Source organism: Lissotriton helveticus, chromosome 7 (assembly GCF_964261635.1).
Source record: "Lissotriton helveticus chromosome 7, aLisHel1.1, whole genome shotgun sequence".
Taxonomy (NCBI): domain Eukaryota; kingdom Metazoa; phylum Chordata; class Amphibia; order Caudata; family Salamandridae; genus Lissotriton; species Lissotriton helveticus.
Genome location: NC_136068.1, coordinates 382,771,625 through 382,792,702, shown reverse-complemented (window position 1 = coordinate 382,792,702; position 21,078 = coordinate 382,771,625). Strand labels below are relative to the sequence as shown.

Genomic DNA, 21,078 nt, shown 5'->3' with positions numbered 1-21,078 from the left:
CTCCCTCGGCCCGGCTGGCAGCCTGCAAGGGGGGGGGGGCTTCTCCGCTATAACAGGTGAGCAGCCCCCAGTATTGGCATACCAATTTGCCCGTATTCCGGAAAGGTTAGGCCCCATGTAATGACTGAAAGAATAATATAGCACTGCCATTGTCCTGAACACATACAGCACCCAACAGGAGTCCAATGCCATTCTTCCAGCCAGAATCCTCTTCTTCCACCAGAAATCCCCAGAATACTACTTCTACAAGGCATTTTCATCTGATTTGTAGTGAAAACAGCATTGTTTCTTGTCTGAGCCTGGCTCCTTCGACTCTTACTGTCATAGTCATAGTCAAAATATATGTTTATTGTGACCATAGTCTTTAAACAATACAGTGAACGTAACGCAGAGTGGAGTATGCACCATAAATTCATGTACTTATTTTAAAACGTATCCATTAAAAAGATCATACACGCCGTTATCAAAAAGTACAAAAGTCTATAAAATTACAGTTACTTAAAACTTATTTTGTATATTAAAACCTATTCACATTCTTACTACTCCAAACAATTTCATTCCACTAAAACCATACAGTACTACATGTTATTCTTTGGCTCTCAATGCATTCAGGGCCACTTTTATAAATTTCCCGAGGGCAATTACAATATCGATGTAGGGGATTTCTGTTAGAAGGCTGGCCGCCTGCGACCTTGTCTTTACTTCATATTTTATAAAAACTGGGCGCAGCCAAAGTTTTCTATGTTCTAGGAGTGTCAAACAGTCTAACAGAATATGCAACAGGTCTCCCTTAGTTCCCAAATTACACCTGCAGCGACCTTCCTGATCTAACATTTTTGTTTTAAGGTCTCTGCATATTAGCCATGGGTTGATCCCAATTCGAAGTCTCAGGATCTCTTGTCTGAATCCGCGATTGGGTAATCTATCAAGGTAGTGGAACCAGTTTTCATGGGGCCAAGCATTTAGCATATGCGCCACTGATTTTTTCTTTGTTAAGTAGCCTATATCATGTAATTTGGAAACTTCTTTCCCCCTTTGCTTCAGGTCACCTTTGGTACAAGGGATTTGATATGTTCCCATGTCCAAATCGATCTCTAATGAGTTGCAGATTCCCTTCAATTTTTCCCTACTGGCCGTCGCCCATTTTAGCTCGCTTTTCTGGATCTCTTTGCGACACCAGTATGCTACTTTTTTACTTTCAGGGTCTTCTAATCTCTTCCAAAATCTGATCACAGCCATCTGGGTTAGTATCGCCCAGGATTTTGTGCCTATTTCTGTTCTGATGGCTTGAATCATAGCAGATTGAGGAAGTGATAGTAGCCTTTTTATGCAATTCCCCTCTATCACGTCCCAAGATCCCTTACCGCTCAAATAAAGGATCTCTGCGCCATATAAGACTTGGGGGGGGTCATTGCTTCAAAAGCTCTAAGCATTGGTCGGTGTGACATCTCACCATAGTCCCCATTAAATCTTTTTAGGCCACATATGGAAGAGAGTGCCTTTGCTTTTTGGGTTTCCAAATGGGTATTCCAGTTTAGAGTCCTATCGAACCATATACCCAAATATCGGTACTCATTGACTGTCTCCAATTTGAGATCACCTATGTACCAACTGAATTTGCTTAACTTTTTCCCAAAGCATAGGGTTTTAGTTTTATCCAGGTTGATATTTAAAAATTTGCTGGCACAGTATGTATTGAAGGCATTAAGCTTCCTTTGGAGGCCCCTCTCAGTCTGATCTACTATTACCAGATCATCCGCGTACAGTAGGCAGGGTATCTTATTTCCGTCCATTTTTGGGCTGGCACTACCCTCCACCTCTAGGTGTACCGGGAGATCTGACAGGAAGATCGAGAAAAGCTGGGGGGCCAGCACACAGCCCTGTCTTAATCCATTAGCAATCGGTATTTTTAAGGTCAAGGAACCCACCGTATCTTTAATTACTTGTCCCCAGTTTTCCCTATGTAATTCTTTTATTATAGTAAGGAGGTCTTTTGGAATATTTAACCTCTTTAGGGTCTCCCATAGGCAGGCCCGATCCACAGAATCAAAGGCTGCTTTGAAGTCGACGAAACAGCAGCATAACTTGCTATTTTGTTCCGTCGACTTCCTCGCCATCGCCCATAAAGCAAATCCGTGGTCTATTGTCGAGTGGCCCGCTCTAAATCCACCCTGTTCTATGGGAATTATTTGGTGCTCATCTACCCATGCATTCAGTTGTTTCAATACAATTTTAGAGAACACTTTCTCACCAATATCTAGGAGGTTAATCAGCCGATAATTTTTTGGCTCCTCTTTGCTCCCTTTCTTGTGGATCGGCCTGATTATGGCCCCCTTCCAGGTTGGAGGCATTACCCCTTTTGTTAGGACTACCTGGAACATCTTGGCAAGGAATCTTGCCCACCATTTAACATCGGTCTTCAAAATTATTGCAGGCAGATTATCTGGGCCTGCTGCCCGAGTTAGCTTAAGTTCTTTTATTGTGAGCTCAACTTGTTCTTCATTGAACTCCAATAAGAGGTCATCTGAGATTTCTTGCCATGTTTTGATCTCCATCTCCTCTCTGGGCGTCCTTGCCCTGTACAACTCCCTTATGTACACTTCCCATGCTGCCTCACTCACCACACAATTTAGTTCACCATCTGTTGTTCCGACTGCAGCCTTTACTAATTGCCAAAATTGCCTTAGATTTTTGTTCTCTATGGCTTCTAATAATTCTGACCAGCATTTTTCTTTATATAACCTTTTTGCGGAGAGAACCATTTGCTTGAATTCTTTTTTCTGCTTAACTAGTTGTTCCTGTCTCTCTTGTGTAAAGTTCTTTTTTTGTTTCCTTTGAGCTGCTCTTATCTCCCTTTTCTTATTTTGACACGCCACAGAGAACTCATTACCACGGTTTAAATGTTTTACCCCAATGGGATTGTTCCATTTTAATTTTATCTTTAGGCATTGAACAACTTCTTCTAATTTTCCAATAAACCATTCCAATTTTTTATTCTCACAGTTTTCAGGTGCCATTTTAGTTTGCAAGGCCTTCAGTTTTTCCATATATTCCTCAGTTAAACGTGTCGTCACGCGTTTGGGGTACTCAACCTCCTGGGTAATCACCGTTTCTCTCTGTATTTTCCTTCCCCCCGCTATCACTAAGTGAAGGAGTTTGTGATCACTCACCTCTTTTTGATATAACTTAAAGTCCCTAATCTGGTGAAAATTACAGGCCTGCAAAAATATATAGTCAATTGGGCAATTCTGTTGCCCTTGGATAAACGTTTTTCCTGCAGGTGAGTCTGACTCTATTCTCCCATTTACGCAGTGAAAACCCCTGCCTCCTAAGATGTGTATTAAGGCTAGATCTTGTTTCGAAGATTCCCCTACTGGAAACCTTGCCGGATTTATTCCATATACCTCTAACTGTTCCCTATTCCAAAGGTCAGCCTTTTTTGGGTTTAGTTTATGATTGAAATCGCCCATTATAATTATTATGTCTGCGGGGTAATTTTCTAGAGTACTGTCTACATCCTCTTTAAAACACCTCATTTCCCTATCATACTCCTCCCCATTGTCCCACTGCATGTATACATTCATTAAAATCAACATTTTATAATTTAGATCCACCGTCATGAGTTCAATTCTACTTGATTGTACCCATTTGCATTTTGTATTCAACAGATTGATTTCCCTCATAACTTTTGTTGATACCAATGTCAACAGCCCCCCCCCCCGAGGGCCTTCCACGATTTTCTTTATGGCTGGCTGATGTATCTGGGCATAGCCGTCGAGGGATGGGGTGTCGTCACATAACCAGGTCTCTTGCAGGCAGGCAATGTCCACTTTATTTATGGATTCCTTTATATATTCCCATTTTTGCTCGTTGCCTAGCCCATTTACGTTCCAGGTTAAGAGACCTAGTTCTTGCGAACCCACTCCATCCTATTCAACGTCACTCAAACCACCTTCATCATCTGTGTCCACTGTATTTCTCTCATTACTTTCTCCCTCGGAGTTGCTGTGTAACGACCAGTTACCCCATAAGGAGTCATTCCCTGTGTTGTCAATTACAATGTTCAGAGTGCTTCGATCACCTTTTGATTCTTTATAGAGAGTCACTTGCCTCTTCTGTAGCCCGGCATGCTGTTTTAAGAGATTATCTTTAGAGGTTTTTATGTCTCTCTCTGGGATAATCCTTATTCCCTGTTTCGTTATCTCATTTGAGGCTTTCAGGATTGCCCTTTTTACCAGGTCTGAATAAAGAGTGATTTTTGTTATTTCCTTTCCAAACCTGTTTTCTACAAAACCAACCTGCTGGAGATCTTTTGTACCAATCCCCCTCAAACTGCCGCATTTTGCAAATGCGGTCAGTATCAATGCCCTATTCAGGGGATTAGCTTTTCTTGTCAACTTCTCTTTTCTCCCTGCTGGTATCAGGTCCAGAAATAACCATTTGTTATCATCTCTCTCATATGAATTCATGTTTATTTCATGCGTCTGTTGACTGGTGATTGTTCTCCCTCCTTTCCGACCTTTATTTCTCACGTTGGGATCTTCATGTATCTGTGGTCTTACAGATCCATCCAATAGCCTTACTTTTTGTCTCGTCGTACGGGTGGAGGGGGGGTTCTCAGTTTCCTCCCTATGAGTCTGCTTTTTCCTTGGTGCTCTCGGGGTCTTTGGGGGTGTTGAAGTTTTTGCCTCTACCTGTGTAAATCTATGTGTAATAAATGTTGGGGCTGAGGCATTTAGACCTGACTGCAACCCCCCCTTCGTTGTTTCCATCCCTTTTCTCTTTCCTGCATGTTTCTTTTGCCTGGGCTTTCCTATCCGGTTCTTGGTCCCGAGTGTGACATACCCTCCGTGCCTTTTTATCAGCATAGGTCTTTTTGATATATACACATTGTCCACAGATTCTGCAGCATCCTTTGCTGATTGTTCTGCGGGTTTCGGCGATCTTTCGAGGATTACCATGCTTTCTTCTTCAGGTATTATCCTTTCGCTTTCCTCATTTGGTGGTGCTATATCAATTATCTTTACTCTACTTGGCAATTGGCTCTTTATTTCTCCGAGTTCTTCTTCTATTTTCTTTAGATGTTGTTTCTGAGCTTTCATCACTCCGTTGTTCGAGAGGGTTACTTCCAGGATTCCTTGAAGAGCTTTCTGCAATAGCAAGATTAGATCCATCAACGAAGATGTAGGAGTTTCAGAGAGCACCGAGTCCTGTGTAGTATTCCTGACAGGGATTGCTGGGAAACTTGTCCTTAAGCTCTCTTGATGTATTGGGGATTTTTGCAATGGTAGGTATTGTAGGAGTTGATCTGGTACGCCTCCCCAGGTATCGCTCTGGTTCTGGGCTTCATTTCTCCTATGATCTTCAATCCCTGGTGACAACAGTGCGAACATCTTTGGTGAAGATGATAGTCGAGGTGCCGAAATTTGGTGATTTTGGCTCTGCTGTGTCTGATTTAGTGATTTACGGTTCACTCCATCTTCCTCATTATCAAGATTTACTTCTTCCTGGAGTTCTCCCTTATTTGACCGTCTTTGGTTTACATCTGGCACGCCTGAATTTTCACCAATTTCTCCGCCAATTTCCACTATTTCTTCATCAAGAGCCGATGTTATTGCTGGGTTTAATGATTTATAGTGTTTGCCTACAAAGTCCTTTATAGACTTCGCCGCTCCCGTGTTCTCTTTCTGTTTATTGGATGTTTGATTGCAGCCTCTTTTTGCCTTCTGGGCATTCTTCATTGCTCTTTTGACTTTTCTTTTCTTTTGTCTCCCCTTACTATTTTCCATAGATGATGCATGACTTTCCTGGCTTTCGTCCAGAGATTTTGAGCCCTCCAATGATTTACTCCTTCCTAGTTCATCCAATAATTTTTGCACTCTTTTAGGTGCCATTTTTAGTCAAAAAAACAACTGTTGTTATACTACGGGTGGTAACTCTTAATTATTAATTTTACTTTTGTTAAAAATTGTTCACTTACCTCTGTTCTGCCTTAGTTGCCTTCCGCCTGTTGCCTTGCCCCACTTATACTTCGTGTTGAAGACTCCGACTTTACTGGTGGTGTTTGGTCTTCTGAGGGCTAGTGCTTCAATTACACGCCATTTGTTACCAGTTTACAACACCGAAGTTCGAAAGCTATTGACTTGCAGACTCAGCTGAATCCACCGATCCAGCTAATAGTCGGAGTCTGCAAGAATGAGGGCTGAAAAGGGGGTCCAATTTGGTGCAGGCTATCAGTGGCGTTCTCTGCGGCAGCTGCGTGTGCAGAGTCTCGTTATGCTCGGCGAGCCCTCCTGCTCACGCTGCTCCCGCTCTCACACCCGCACCCCTCGTCACTCCCTGCCTCTCCCCGAGAGCTCCGAGGGCTCCGCTATTTGCGGAGGTTGAAGCGGAAATCAATATCGGTTTGCCCGTTACCCGCCTATCGCTGGAGTCCGGCTGACAAGGGCTTGCTCCGTATCCTCCGTATCCTCCAGCTCCTGAATCCCGCGCTCCTTGCTCCACTCTGTGGTTCTGTGATCCCAGCAATTGGTCTGGCGGGGCGTGGCTTTGGCTAGGCACGGCACGGCTAGGCACAACTAGGCGAACAGAGGCATCTCTTACTCTTACTGGCTGGGTCTGCTCAGGACTGAAGAGAGACGGTCAGTGGTACGGCTATCTACTTGGGTCTGTGCACTCTAAATTACTAAACAAGCTTTTCATGGCCATTTCCAGGAGTGGGTGGGTGGGGTAATGGTTTGTTAACCCATTAAGCCCTAGAAGCATCCTTCTAGCTAGCGGCACCTCCCTAGGGAAATACCTACTTGATATATTTAATTTCTTCCTGCTTCCTTCTCACTTCACATCTCCCCACTGAACTCCCACTATCATCCCATTTTCCCATTTTTCATTCACTCCTAATTCATCTCTGCCTCCACTCTTTTTTCCAAAATAGTCTTCTTACCAATGCTACTGACTCTTTCTGAGCTGTTGCCTGAAGACTCCTCATTGACACTGGTCTTCATCTGCATAAGATCCCCTGCAAGTGGCATCTACAAGTGCATGCCTTTATTTCAGACATGCTCTCATCACATTCCTCTCTACATGTGATTGCCTGAAAACACCAAGTCCCATCGTGGATTGAGGATATCTCTACTGGTTAAGATGCAGAAGTCAATTTTGTCAAACTAGAGGTAATCCACATACAAAGTGAAACCTTTCCAGAAATTGGTGCCTGAACCAGTCTATTTAGGGTGATGGTTAAACATCATTTTATGTCTCAGAAAAAAGTACTGTCAGCAGAGGCTGATATCCGTCAATAAAAAAACGGCAACAGTATTGATAAGTTCTTCCAGTACCCAGAGAAGATGGTAAAGTAGGCTTATTGATAGGCTGTATCAGCATTTGCCTCTAATTATGGCTCCCATAGGTTCTCGTAGATATTCTGCATACTTTTGGTGTTGTAGCTTGCTTAGTCAGAGACCTCCAGAAATCAGAATGCAGACCATAAGGTGCATTACTGCCATTAATCTCTGATACATTTTGAGATGTTCTCAAGCTATTTTGTTAGACATGGACTTACGAATTAATGCCTTGAGTATAGTAAGACTTAAATATTTTTTTATGGAAACTGGATTGTGGATGGTTTCTCATTTGGCAGAAAATACTTGTTCTAACCTGGTAAAGAATGTTAGTTGGGAATTGTCTAGTTTAGGACTGTACATGATGGGCTAGGCATGATTACTACATACATTGTGAATTTACTTTTTCAGAGTTTGAATGTGATAAATAGCAAATACATACAATAAAGCAACCATGTTAAACCGCATCAAGCAAGAGTCTATTTGGCAAGTGTATGGAGAATCATCTTCCAGAATGACGAGATGAGTTAAGAAGGGTGCATGTCGAGCGTATGCATGCACATATACATCTTCAATGAAAGCCAGCTTACAGTGATGATGAGGAAACACAAGCAACAGTTGTGTCACTGAAAGTAACTGTGTGTAGAAATATAGCAGACTCAATGGGAAGTGCCGAAAGACACAGCTCAAGGCGCCTTCCAGTATGGCACCCAGAGTTTGCCATCAGCCATGCTGCAAGTCCACATGCCAAATGGGAGACAACTTGGTGTTGGGAGCAGAGCAGGCTTCAAACGTAATTTGCTCCTGAGCAACTCACACAATTAGTTTGACCCTTCTGGAATCATGCCACAAAGTTCGACCCATGGAAGAAGATTGTAACTTCTTAGTGACCTCCATGACCACGCTGGATGCTAGCTGCTTCATGCACGTTTGCAGGCAGTGGTTCCTCCTTTGAGTGAGGATAGAAGTAGTCTTGAATTCTGTCCAATGACTAATTTAAATTCAAAGTATTCTACCTGTTTTCTGTACAGTGCTTATGCCACCCGACAAACATTGCCTCCGTAGACATCATAATTATTCTTTATCTCTCCCATACTGTAGATCTCTAAGCTTAAGCTTATTGTCAATGTTGTGCAGATATGGCTGGCCCAGAAAACACCTAAGCCTGTGCACGGGACAGTTTGTCTATCAAGGTTCAGACCGTGTTTTCACCCTGAGTCTACTTTGGCCAAAAGGGAGGTACTCATTATTTGTTTTAGGCTTGTAACCGTGAAGGTGGAGGCGAGACCCACATACTTGTCAAATGAGTGGCCACATTACTATAAGTGAAGACACAACTTATAAAACTGGTCTTCTTACATGGAAGCCAGGAATGAAAAGAACTGCAGTTTGTTACTCCAGTATCTGTCAGGCAGTTATGTCATCGGGATATATAAGAAATTCTAGCACTTAAAGCATTGGCCCACACTTTAGAACCTGTGGGTAGCTGAAAGCTTGATGATTTGGTAATATGCGCTCCACAGGATACCAAAAACCAACAATTTTAGTGTAGGTTGCTCAGGATCTCCCATCCTGTATACTGTACACTGATTGGATGTTGTTTAGTTCTATAATGCCCAATACTCCATCCAACAATGGCATCACAATTTTTATTTTCTCCTACTAGGATCAGCAAGGCAGTAGGCTGCACATTCTCCTGTATGACTTGGCTATTTTCAGATATTTCAGGTGCCTTCTATCATCTCCCTACCTGCTAAAGGAAGGCAGAGACACAGTTCATAGACTCGCGAGTCGTTCTTGAAAATAATTTTGGCTTTTACTTTTTGTGATTAAACGAGTAGCAAGCTTGCTGGTCTAGAAGACTTGTGCTCTATTGGCTAGCTTGCCTCCTACGGTCTAGAAGCTTGTGCTCTATTGGCTAGCTTGCATCCTACCACATCTGTAAACGATACTGACGTAGGGTCAGTTTAAATTTGTGCCGATATTCGCCTGTGCTCTAAATCACCACTTGTTCTTGAGGGCCGGGGCGTTCTGCCAGCTGTGGGTTGGACTAAGTCCCAACGGAGAAGGGGCAGTTGTTAATCCTTCAAATCATCATGTTTGTTTGAAAACAAACTCCAGTGCCAGTAACATTGAGGCACTGACTAGCCAAGCGGAGGCCACCACTCTCGCTCAGTGGCATTATCATGTGAGATATCAGATGCAATATGTGATATCAGTTTGATATTATGTCTGTCGCCTGCCGTCATTTGTGTGATGGACACTCAAAGTGGAAGATCAGGTCTCTCATGCTTAGCACTCATTTGTCTGTAGGGTGGCTAGCGGTGCTGTGTTGGATTCCAAAATGAAAGGTATGTGCTCTTTGTAGGGCAACTGGATGGGAGTCAATTTTACACTGTAAATATTTATGCCACAAATCTAAAAAATACAAACTTTTTTCTTCGATAGGCCCGGATCGTGTGTAGAGTGCAGTGGGGATCTGGCACTAATCAGGGAATTTTAATAGCACATTAAACAAAGAGGATAGACCCGTGTCACTTTGAGTGAAAGACCAGAAATGGAGCGAGCAAAGCCGAAATCTGATGTATTTTTGTGAATGGTTGCTGTCTGCAGAACACAGCATGGGGAGAAGAAAGAGCTTTTTTCACAGTGGTCCAGAAAGAGGTGATGTGACTTGAAAGGCCATCTCCTTGCCCTCTGCCCTCAGGTGGCACGGACGCTACATTAAGACTTTGTAGACAGATGCCTTGCAGCGCCATAAGAAGCCAGCGCAAAACAAAAGGCATCGCATTTGGCCTTGTTGCTAGAGTACGTGGAAACAGCGAAATATTATTTTGCCTATAGCGTTGAAAATCTTTAATGAAAGCTGCCCCAAGGTTTCAAGACAGCCAACGCTCTGACCAGTGTCAATATTAGGAGCAGGTCCCTAGGCCTGACTTTGGTTGCCAGTTACAAGGCAAAAATATAGAGGAAGATGGCACATTCCTCACACCTGCCAACTAAGGATTACTCAGAGTACCCCCGATGACTGTCGACATCACACCTTTTCTCCTGTGAAGAATGTTTGTACAGTATTCAAAGGGTTTTTCATGGGGAGCATATAGTAATTTTGGTACACCACATAGTTAACAACACAAAACATTAAGGTGCACAGATTGTTTCTATTCCATGTGGCATAATGATTTTGTAGATCTAAATCTCAGCGGACGCGCAGGGGGGGTGAACATATGCACCCCCTCAAGCCTGATCCTTCATACTGTTCAGGGCAGCTTGCAGTGCCTGTTCGCGGTGTATCTGCAGTGCTTCAGTGTTGGCAGATGGACGTTCTATGCACTGGCTAGACCTGCGAGGAGCCTTCACCTCATAATGTGCCCAGATGTTTGGTGGTTGACATTTCCAAAGGCTCCAGGAAGTTTGAAGGCCAAGTAGCTTGCAGAGTGTTGCAGTGGAGCTGATGGCTTCCAGATTCTTGTGGCAGTTCAGTTTGGTGACTAGGGTGCTGCTGTTTGTAGGTATTGTATTCTTGATGCTGAGTGGTTCTCTGCACCTCTTTTTCTCTAGTCTTCCTTTAAACTGGCACATGGTACAGGCATAGAAGTTCGGGTGCCAGCATCTACATGCACTTATTGCCGTGGATGTTTTAAGGGACATTTGCTTCTGCTTGGTAGTAATGTCTCTTGTTCTTATATAACGCTGCTTTCACAACAGACTCCAGGGTCTGTGCTAAGGTTTTGTAGGAGCAGTTTGTCCCAAGAGCGGCATGCCAGTGAAAAGTGAGTCAAGAAGGCCCTGTTCCCTGAAAAGTTCCCATTAATTCCATTTAAGCTGTACCCTTCAGTTAATGAACATCCTACACCAAAGCAGATGCCAATGCTTATAATGTCTTCCATTATTCTCTCCTGAACGTCCATGACTAGCACAGCCAGAGTGAAAATCAGAGGTGTTTGGAAGCTAACTTACGCCCATACTTCAGGTCCATCAGGTAACCCTTTGAAGTATCACTGTATCCAAACCTGCCATCATTACACACGGGCTGTAGAGACAATTAGTTGGATCTTGTGTTAAAGTCAGTTTTCAAAGAACAAGGCTCACAGGGGGCAAGAAGTCGGGGTATGGACCTCAAATGGCTGAATCTAAAACCAGGATCAAATTAAGTGCAATGAAAACAACAGATGATAAGAGTTGTGATAAAAGGAGAGTGGGGACATCTGCTCTTTTTGCTGATTTTATTAAAAGATCAAGCCTTGGAATCCAGTCCCTATTAAACCAATGTATGAGAGTATTAGAAATATCAAAAAAGGGCCCATGTGTATTGCCTACTCCTGGGGATCACATTGTATTGTAAAGCTCTCTATAATTCAGAAGGGCGTAGTCCAACCAATTTACTTGGTAAAAGCGGGATGGTGGCATGGGTTTCAATTCACCAAAATGCCATAGGTAGCGGAAGTGACATCACATACCATTTGACTTTAATGACATCACAGGAAGTGACATCATTACCCACGACCACGATTTTACCAATAAGGCATTACACATGACCCTAATATTGCAATATTTGCGGATTTGCTTTGCATAGTATCCCAATGTAAGGCAAAGTTGCGCGTTGCACTGCTTTGTGTTATTTTGTATCAAGGGGCATTCCATGGGTGGTGCATGGGCGTTTCCATGCAACCTCCGTTGGGGTTTAATGCAAATCCCTAGATACAAACATTGATAGACCAGAATTTGCAACAAATTATTATGCCACCTTCGGGCAGGCATAACCAGGAGAATGTTTTCATTTCTCCTTGTTTTTCCAACTTTGCATGTGTGCTGCATCGTACACACTCTGTATTGTTGGCACTGATTTTCCTACCTCTGAGGCCAGGGGTCGTAAAGGCAGTGCCATGGGTACAAGGGGAAAGCCAGGGGTCGCAACTGCAATCGTGGGGACACCCAAATGACATCCAAGCATGGTGTGATAGTGAGTTAGATTGATTTTCAGAGACTCACAGCAATTTAAGGAGATTTCTTCCCCCTAAAACCATCCCCTTCAAGGTCTCCTGTCCTGGGATAAATTCCATTCCATTGTGCGCTGAACTATTTCATACTGTGAAAACCCACATATAACATAAACAGAGGCTCTTGGAAGAGAAGGAGAGCACATTAATAAAGAAAACTAAGAAACAATCAGCCTCAGAAAGTCCCTTAATCAATTGTTTCTCAACACAATCCCTGGCTAATTGTTTCTCAACACAATCCCTGGCTAGGAAAGCAAAGACCCCTGAACCAAGTAAATCCAGCTTGTAAGTCAAGGCTCCAAGGGTTCTGACAGAGGGGTTGATGGGCCTCAACCTATACACACCCTCCTGATATTCAGCTAACGTCTACCTCATTTACCCCTGAAACTTTACAGGTCCATCCCATCCAAATTATAGCTGCTCAAATGCAGAAGAGAGCCCTGATAACCAATAGACAGCTGAATCCAGCCACTCCAGTTATTAGAGCGCTCTAGTAACCAATAGATTAATCGAGCCACTCCAGTTAGATTAAGTGATGGAACAAATATCAGGGGCAAACAAGTGAAACAAATAAGGAAATGCCACTAATAAATTAAATTAGAATATCTGCAGTTCAAGACCAGCATTACATCATGAAATAATGTCTTGTTTGTGGCATGTGTACCTGTAGTTACACATGCTCTGCATACTCTTACCATCTAGTTTTGATCTTGGGCATGTGCAATTTGTTTTTCTTCAAAGAAGTCTTCCGAGTTACGCAGTATAGTGACTCCTCCTATTACTGGTAACACACATGGGCATCGGCTCCTTTGTTAGATAGTTTTTTCTCTACCACAGGTTTGGGTGTGTATACTGTGCCCCCTCCTGGTCGATGCCCTGTGCTGTTAGCCGTTGGGCCCTTTAGGATCCTCCGTTCCTGTTTGGGAAAACAATTGGTGCTCGCAGTATGTTTCAGTGTCATTGCATCCTTCGTTGGGCTTGGCGACTGGCTCTACTTGATGCTCCCTTTCAGGTGCTTCTCCTACCTTTTTTCTCTTGGAAATGTTGACTGCATAATGGACATGTCTTCATTTTCAGTAGTTTCCATAGTGTCGCGCAAAGTATCCTTGGACAAATCTCCACTAGTTGTGCATCCTTTGTCTGTCCTCTGTGCATGACAATGCATATTGCGCGCCCGGCCTCACCATTCGCTCAAGAAAGACATTGCAGAACCAACTCAATTGACGACTCGCTTGATGACTTATGGTGCAACGGCAAGGAGACAACACACCTGACCATTTCGGGTACCGATCAGTCAAGGAGGAAACTGAGCCAGGGCTCTCAGGCGAGCATCCCTTTCATTTCAGCCCTGAGCCAAGCTACCATTTGGAGGTGGAAGAACTACAGGTCTTCAAGGTCAAACCACAGAAGTCGTCGACTGTGAGTACTCTGTCCTTCCCCCCTCCAACTCCCTGACACCTAACTCAGGATAAACACCACTCTCGTGGGGGTCAGGCATCGAGCCCAATGTCAGGCTTCCAGTCTGAATAATGCCTGAAGGCCATAGTTGGCACCAACATATGCCCTTGGATCAGAGTCAGCCTTTGTCACTGAAACAGCCGCAAAAGATCCGGCTCCCGGCACCAACAACACCTTGGGCAACAACAGATCCTCCTCTTCAGGTCCAAAGACTCCAATGGTGCCAACACTTCCCTTTATTACAGCAAGCCAGAATCCATATTTGTCACCAAAATGATCTGTGCCCAAAGGCTTGTCCTTCACTGTATTCGAGGACCAGGAGCAGCCTATCCTGCAGTGCCAGATAAAAGAGGATCCTCATTCACCTGCAAACTATCAGGATCCTCACCAAACCTCCAAGAGGAAGTAGACTATTGAGGAAGTTCTTGCCCTGGAGCCTGGACCACCAGTCAAAACCAAAAAGCACCAGGATCAGTGTACTAGCCCTCTACCTGCTAGACCCTATCCTCTTCCTCCAGCTTCTCTGAATCCTCCTCCTCTTCCATCATCTCCCTCACTCCCTGCATCACCTTAAACACTGGGAGCCCTTCTGCCTCAATCACATACTCATCTGTTGGAGGGGCAGTCCAACTTGCCCACTGGATCCCTACGAGTCCCCATTCAACCCTCAGCCCCATGATGACTCAGGGGATGACCATTGTGTTGACCCACCCAGGGACACTTGATTCGGACCTCTACCTGCCAAACTATCCCTGACAGATGACACTAGCTCTTATCGCAAGGTTCTGCTTTGGGCCACTGCCTTCCATAAAGTCGAGATTTACAAGGTCCAGGAAGATTAGGATATCCTCGTGGGGAAGACTGTCCTCCACCTAGAGCTCCCTGCAGTTCCTCCCTTTGCTCAAGGGAATACTGAAAACAGCTCCTGAAGTATTCAAGGAGCCAGTAAAAGCCAGGGTGGTCACCCCTAGGATGGACAGAAAGTACCAATCCCCTCCTTCAGACACACAGTACATTAGAGGACAACTCCTTCCGGACTCTCTCATGGCCCACGCGGCCTTCAAGCTCCCCAACGCCCATGGGACCGGAAATGCACCTCCACCTGAGAAGGAGAGCCGGAAGATAGAGGCTGCTGGTAAATGAGTTGCCGCTAAGTCAGTATGAGATTGGCGCATCACCAATTTAGTCAGTCTGGTCTCCAGGTGTAATCGGGTGTACTGGGACAAAATTGAGGAGATCCTAGCCATGAGTTTGTGTCTGAGGGGAAATGTATTTCAAATGCCACCATAAGGTGTGCCTTGGACACTGCTGATGCTGCATCATATGGCATCATTGAAATTTTCCTCTTCCGGGGCCATGGCTTGCTGCCTGTCTGTTGCTTCAAGCCAGAAGTACATAATCTGCTCAACCTGCCCTTTGATGGGTAGCACCTCTTCAGACACTGCATGTTGACCAGATGCTTCAAAATACAAAGAAGGACATGAATACAGCAAAGGCTATGGGGGCTCTCCGCGCGCCTTCTCCTTTTCAAGGTCCCACTACAGAGGGGATGCCAAGACCACTTACCATAAAAACGACTACCACCTACCAGAGGCCGCGCAGGCAAATTAAAGAAAAAGAAACGCTTGCCAAACTCGACAAGAGCTCCTCACTCCGGAGGTCCTAATCGGGACTGCAGTCCAGCCACCAGGAAACTCCCTTGACATCCAGCATGTGTGCAGCACCCTGATTGGAGGAGCTTCCTCACTCAGTGCTCCACAGCACTCTGGATCCTTGCACCTGCTATAACCCAGCTGTCTTAAGACAGCTGGGTTAGAGGGGTTTAAAGTGCACAAGATGGCCAGCCAAAAAGGCATGTGCACTTTAAACAGTGCATAGACAGCCTATCCTGCTGCTGTCACTCAGCAGGACCTGACCCGTCCTGACGCTCTGTACAGTACGAGCGGATGAAAAATAAAATGGTAATGAATCACCTTTTTATATTTCATCTCGGGGGCATTTAAGTGTGCCGCTCCAACAGAGGAGCCGCCCCTAAAAACAGTGACTCGTATTTTTCTTCTCCTGATCACACTACACCTATTGGGGGAAGGCTACAGGGGTTTCTTGCATGGTGGCATGTGATCACATCCAACCAGTGGATTCTCTCCATCATAGGGAAGGGCTACTGCTTAGAACGCCCTGCAACCCACCCAAGCATCCCTCTCTGCACACACACCCTCTTACCAGAACTTCAGCACCTACTTCAGGTGGAAGTAGAGGCTCTTATTTGCAAGGGGGCCATAGAGCCTGAGTTGCAACACCAACACAGCAAAGGAGTATACTCCCTGCACTTCCTTATGACCAAGAATGACTTGCCGCTTCGACCTATGCTCTACCTCGGACCCCTCAATAAATAAATCCCGTTAGAGCACTTACACGTGGTTACGCTCCAGGATGTAATCCCTCTACCACAGCAAGGCGGATGCATGACCATACTTGACCTGAAGGATGCCTATTTTCACATTCCCATCCATCCTGCACATTGAAGATATTTCCGGTTAGTGGTAAGTGGCCAGCATTTTCAGTTCAAAGTGCTACCCTTCTTGGTCAACACAGCCCCAGGGTGTTCACAAAGTGTCTTGTCTGTGCAGCCACCCATCTTAGAAGGGCTAGCATCCATGTGTTACTTTACTTGAACGATTGGCTGATCAAGAGCACAAATAAATGACAGTGCTTGGCTCCTACCCAGACCACCAAAGACCTATTTCACACTTTAGGGTTTACCTTCAACATATTCAGGTCCCACTGTCAACACCTTCATGTTTAGCCCTTCTTGGGGGCAACCACTGCAAATATCCCAGTGAAACTAGAGCCCAAGCTTTCTAGTCGTTACTGCCCGTTTTTCAGCCACATCTCCAAATAATGGCCAGCACAATCCGGCACCTTCTAGATATGATGGCCTCCTGCATTGCCATAGTTACCCATGCCAGATTACACAAGCGTCATTGCAGGAGTGTTTACCTGTACAAGGTTCCTCATCTGAGGGTCACTGAAAAGATCTAGTGTTTGTTTGGACCATCACTCATCACTCAATGCAGTGGTTGAATAGCAACCATCCGTTGCAGGGCCGGGCTTTTCTCTACCTATTTCTGCAAGTGACCATCACAATAAACTATTTCCTAATTTGGTGGGGGCGCATTTAGAGGACTTGACTGTTCATGGCATTTGGGCACCACACCAACTGGCTCTCCACATCAACCACTTAGAGCAACTGGCCATCCGGTTAGCACTCAAAGCCGCCTCTGCAACCAGCAAGACAAGGTGGTTCTAATCAGCACAGACTTGAATGATTCCAGAAACAGGGTAGGACTCACTTACCACAGTTGTCAGGGTTAGTTCAGAGAATTTGGTGATGGGCAGTCCACCACAATGTCCATCTACTGGTGGAGTACTTGCCAGGAATGGGCTACGACTTTGCAGAACTGTTCAGCATTAGGCAGCAACAAGTCCATGAGTTGGAACTCCATCTGCAAGTCCTACTGCAATACTTCCAATGTTTGGGTTTCCCAACATAGACCTCTTCGCCACCACCAAACAACAGCCAAATACCCTAGCTTCACCTCCAGGCTCCTAAACCTTCAGTCCATGCGCAATGCAGTGTGGAAGAACTGGTCAGGAATATTACCCTACACTTTTTCGCATCTCCCACTCCTTCCATTTGTTGTTTGGAAGCTTCGGCAAACATCACTCACCCTGGTGGCTCCCATGTGGCAAGACACCCCTTATTCACCACCCTTCTTGACTTGTCCTTAGTGACCCACGAGAAGCTGCCCAACCTGCCATTCCTTCTCACTCACAACTAGGCCCTCAAACCACATGCAGCATAATCTTCACAATTTGATTCCTAAAGTCCTACAGTTTGCCTACCTCAATCTTCCTCCTGAGAATGTCTATCCTCAGACCCACAACTGGCCTTTTATGTGGCTAAATGGAAAAAATGTGTCCCTAACTGCCCCTCTAAACATATTAACCCTTGCAAGCCAGCAGTCCAAGACATTGTCTCCTACCTGCTTATTTGCAGACGTCAGGCCTCGCCTACACTTCTGTCTGTCTTCACTTAGCCTTAGTTGCAACTTACCTTCAGAATAGGGAACAGGCTTCACTGTTCAGGTTCCCAGTCATCAAGGCCTTCATGGAGGGACTTACATAGGCCATTCCACCCAGAGTACCCACTGGCACCTGTCTGGAATCTCAACATTGTTCTCAAACGACTCATGCTCTCTCCCTTTGAACCTCTTCATTCATGCCCTCTACAGTTTCTATCCTCGAAGGCGGCTTACTTAGTCAGTCACCGTAACTTCACTCAGGCGTGCAAGTGGGGTTTAAGCTCTTACCCTCAAAGAACCTTTCTTTCAGGTGCACAATGGTATAGTTGACCTTAGAATAAATCCAACATTTCTGCCTAAAGTGGTATTTTCCTTCCATAGTAACCAAACCAATGAATTCCCAGTGTTCTTCCCAGACCTGGACTCTGCGCCAGAAAGGGCCCTTCACACACTAGACATCAAAAGGACCCTCATGTATTACACTGACAGGACAAAACCCTTCCGCACAACTCAGCAGTTCTTTGTCTCATTCACAAATCCAAACAAAGGCCATTTTCTCTCCAAAGTGAACATAACCAGGTGGTTGGTCAAATGGCTTCTATCCTGTTATGCTAAAGCCAAGAGGCAATTACCTGCCGTACCCAGACCCCCCTCTGCTCGCAAAATGGAGGCATCCATGGCTTCCCTGGCTAACATCCATAAAGATGGCATATGTAAGGCATCTATTTAGTCTACCCCACACTTTCACAAAGCATTACAAAATAATGTTGGCCAGGCTGTTCTACATACACTTTTCCAGCCTCTGTAACATACTCGAGAGAGAACTGCTTTACAATCTATGCAGAGCATGTGTATCTACAGCTACACATCCCACAAATGGAAAATGTTACCTTGTACGAATCTGTTCATGGCATGTAGTGCTGTAGATTCACATGCACCCACCCTTTCCCAGAAGCCTCAATTTGTTGTAGATGCCTTTGTTTCAAACTCCCTGAATAGTCCTCATCTGTTTCTCCATGCTCCATTTCATCCTAATCTGCTGGAAAACAATAGAGCTGATACCCATGCGCATTTCCAGTAGTAGGAGAAGTCACTATACCTTGATCCTGAAAGACTTCTTAGAAGAAAAAAAGTTGCATATGTAAGAGCTCAACATTAGATGGCAGGAGTATGCAGAGCATGTGAATCTACAGCACTACATGCCACAAACAGATGCTTACAGGATAACTAACATTTTCTTTTTGCAACAGGGCAAAAAAGGAGGAAATGGTTTGTAAAGCTATTCATGAACATAGAGCTGATAAATAATTTCAGTGTGCATGAGAGATCTTAACAAAGAAATCAAAGCACATAGATAGCCTTTATTTGTTGTTTTTTTGTTATCCAAAAAAAGCCTTCTGATTTGGGACTATAGCCAAAAGGGTCACTAGCTTGAGGTTGAGGAGATATTCAGTGTTGCACGTTTTTGTGGACTGGTGAGAGGTAGATTGCAGAAACAGTTCTGGCAACCTTGGGTGCAGCAAGAACTTCGCTATACGCTATATCTCAAGCAGGTGCTGCCTCGCCTATTATTCGACCCGTACATAATTAAATTAACTATTCTAGGAAAACTAGAAAAATCTGTTATACACCAAGTAAGAGGCAGTTGTAAAGGTTGACAGGTTCTACTAAGGAGTGTAACTCCACTTTTAAGAATTAAAAACCTTTCATGTGTTCCTCTCATCCCCATTGCCTGTTCTTTACCACTCTGCGGTCGTTCCTACTATTCATTCAGTGCAAACAGTTGCGTGACGGGTGGGCAGGCTGATATTCCAAACGTTCTGTCCCTTTCCCGCCCTCCTTTCTGCACTAAGGAGTGATATGCACGTGCTCTAGTTACGCTAGTGTGGAGCAGTGCTGAACTACAGCGTCTATAATTGTGCTACTTTCTGGATTAAGGTTTCAGGAGCAAGTATTCTTTTGTGGACTAGGCTGTCTACTTCTAGTGCCAGTTGTATGGGCCTATATGTCTAAAGCTTCGTCTAGGTAACTGCAAACAGAATGAAGAGCTTAATGCAGTTTATTATTGTTGAGGGTGATTGGGGGTGTGAACTACTCAAATTTTGAGTTTGGTAGTTCAGATACTTTCACATAGATTATGCAATTTTTTTAATGTGTCAATCTTCTTTTTCCCATTTAGGTGTCTGTGTTTGGCTACGGTGCCGACTCCAAAGGAGACTGGCACCATTATTGGGAACATAACAAGTTTGCTGGAGCCTTTCGCCGGACCAGGGTGCACAATGCAGATTTTGAGCAGAATCTAATAAAACAATTAGCGCATGAGGGCAAAGTGACATATTACCTCTAAAGTGCCTTCCAGATTGCCTTTAACAAAGCCCCTAAAGGAGCAAAAATAAATGCACTTTGTTAACATTTGAACAACGTTTGTACTTTTTGACGCTTTGTTAATAAAAAAAAATAAGCCTTCATAAGGATTTATTGCTCATTCTTTTCTCAGTCATACTGAAGATCTGATCAACAGACATAGCTTGGAATGCCTCTATTTAATGTAATGAATCCTGTGTATAATCGTTAGTATGTTATCTTCCTAAATTGGATTCTATTCTTCTCTCTTCTTTTATTGATTTCGAGGTCCCAAATTAACTAGTGGAAAGACACATTTCCAACATAAAATAAGGTAGTTGGGCTAAAAAAAAAAAAGGTTACATACCAAGAACGCCTCTTATACATAATTTTACTGCAAGGGGAACCCCACGTCAATAAGTGCTTCCCACAAAGAAATAAACTTTAGGTGTCATTTAATTAAATTTCAGCTAGCTTCAGGAATGACAAAATATTGAGAGAAATTGTATTGTCCTTAGGGTGGGTGGGCAATACCTTGCTGCCCACGGTTTAGTTTTTGTTTTTAATGAAAATGTCAATCTTGTATATATCTTTTCTCATAAGACATAAACATATATTTAAAATCAGAAAGTCCAGGGGAAAACGCAGCTGAAGTGATCCTGTTGAGAAACAAAACGGGAAACCGACTAAATTAAGTTACAGTGTAGTGTATAGTATTAAGTAAGTTATGGTTAATTGTGCAAACAAAATTCGTCCCCGATAGCTTGTTTTTCCCATGTCTTGTTTTTCACATGTCCTCTTTTGTCAGCAGAAGGTTTGATCTTTTTTGTTAACCAAGTCTGTCTCGTCTCA

At 44.1% G+C, this 21,078-nt stretch overlaps 1 protein-coding gene across 2 annotated transcripts in view; it reads left to right on the top strand.

The window, feature by feature from the left end:
- Positions 1 to 20,354, top strand: part of LOC144768497 (CMP-N-acetylneuraminate-beta-galactosamide-alpha-2,3-sialyltransferase 2-like) — a 496,260-nt gene extending 475,906 nt beyond the window's left edge. For both annotated transcript variants that reach the window (XM_078652207.1, XM_078652208.1), the window contains exon 7: positions 20,063 to 20,354. In XM_078652207.1, the coding sequence (XP_078508333.1) occupies positions 20,063 to 20,230 (168 nt within the window). In that variant the 3' untranslated portion in view covers positions 20,231 to 20,354. The remainder of the gene's footprint in view (positions 1 to 20,062) is intronic.
- The last annotated feature ends 724 nt before the right edge of the window (positions 20,355 to 21,078 follow it).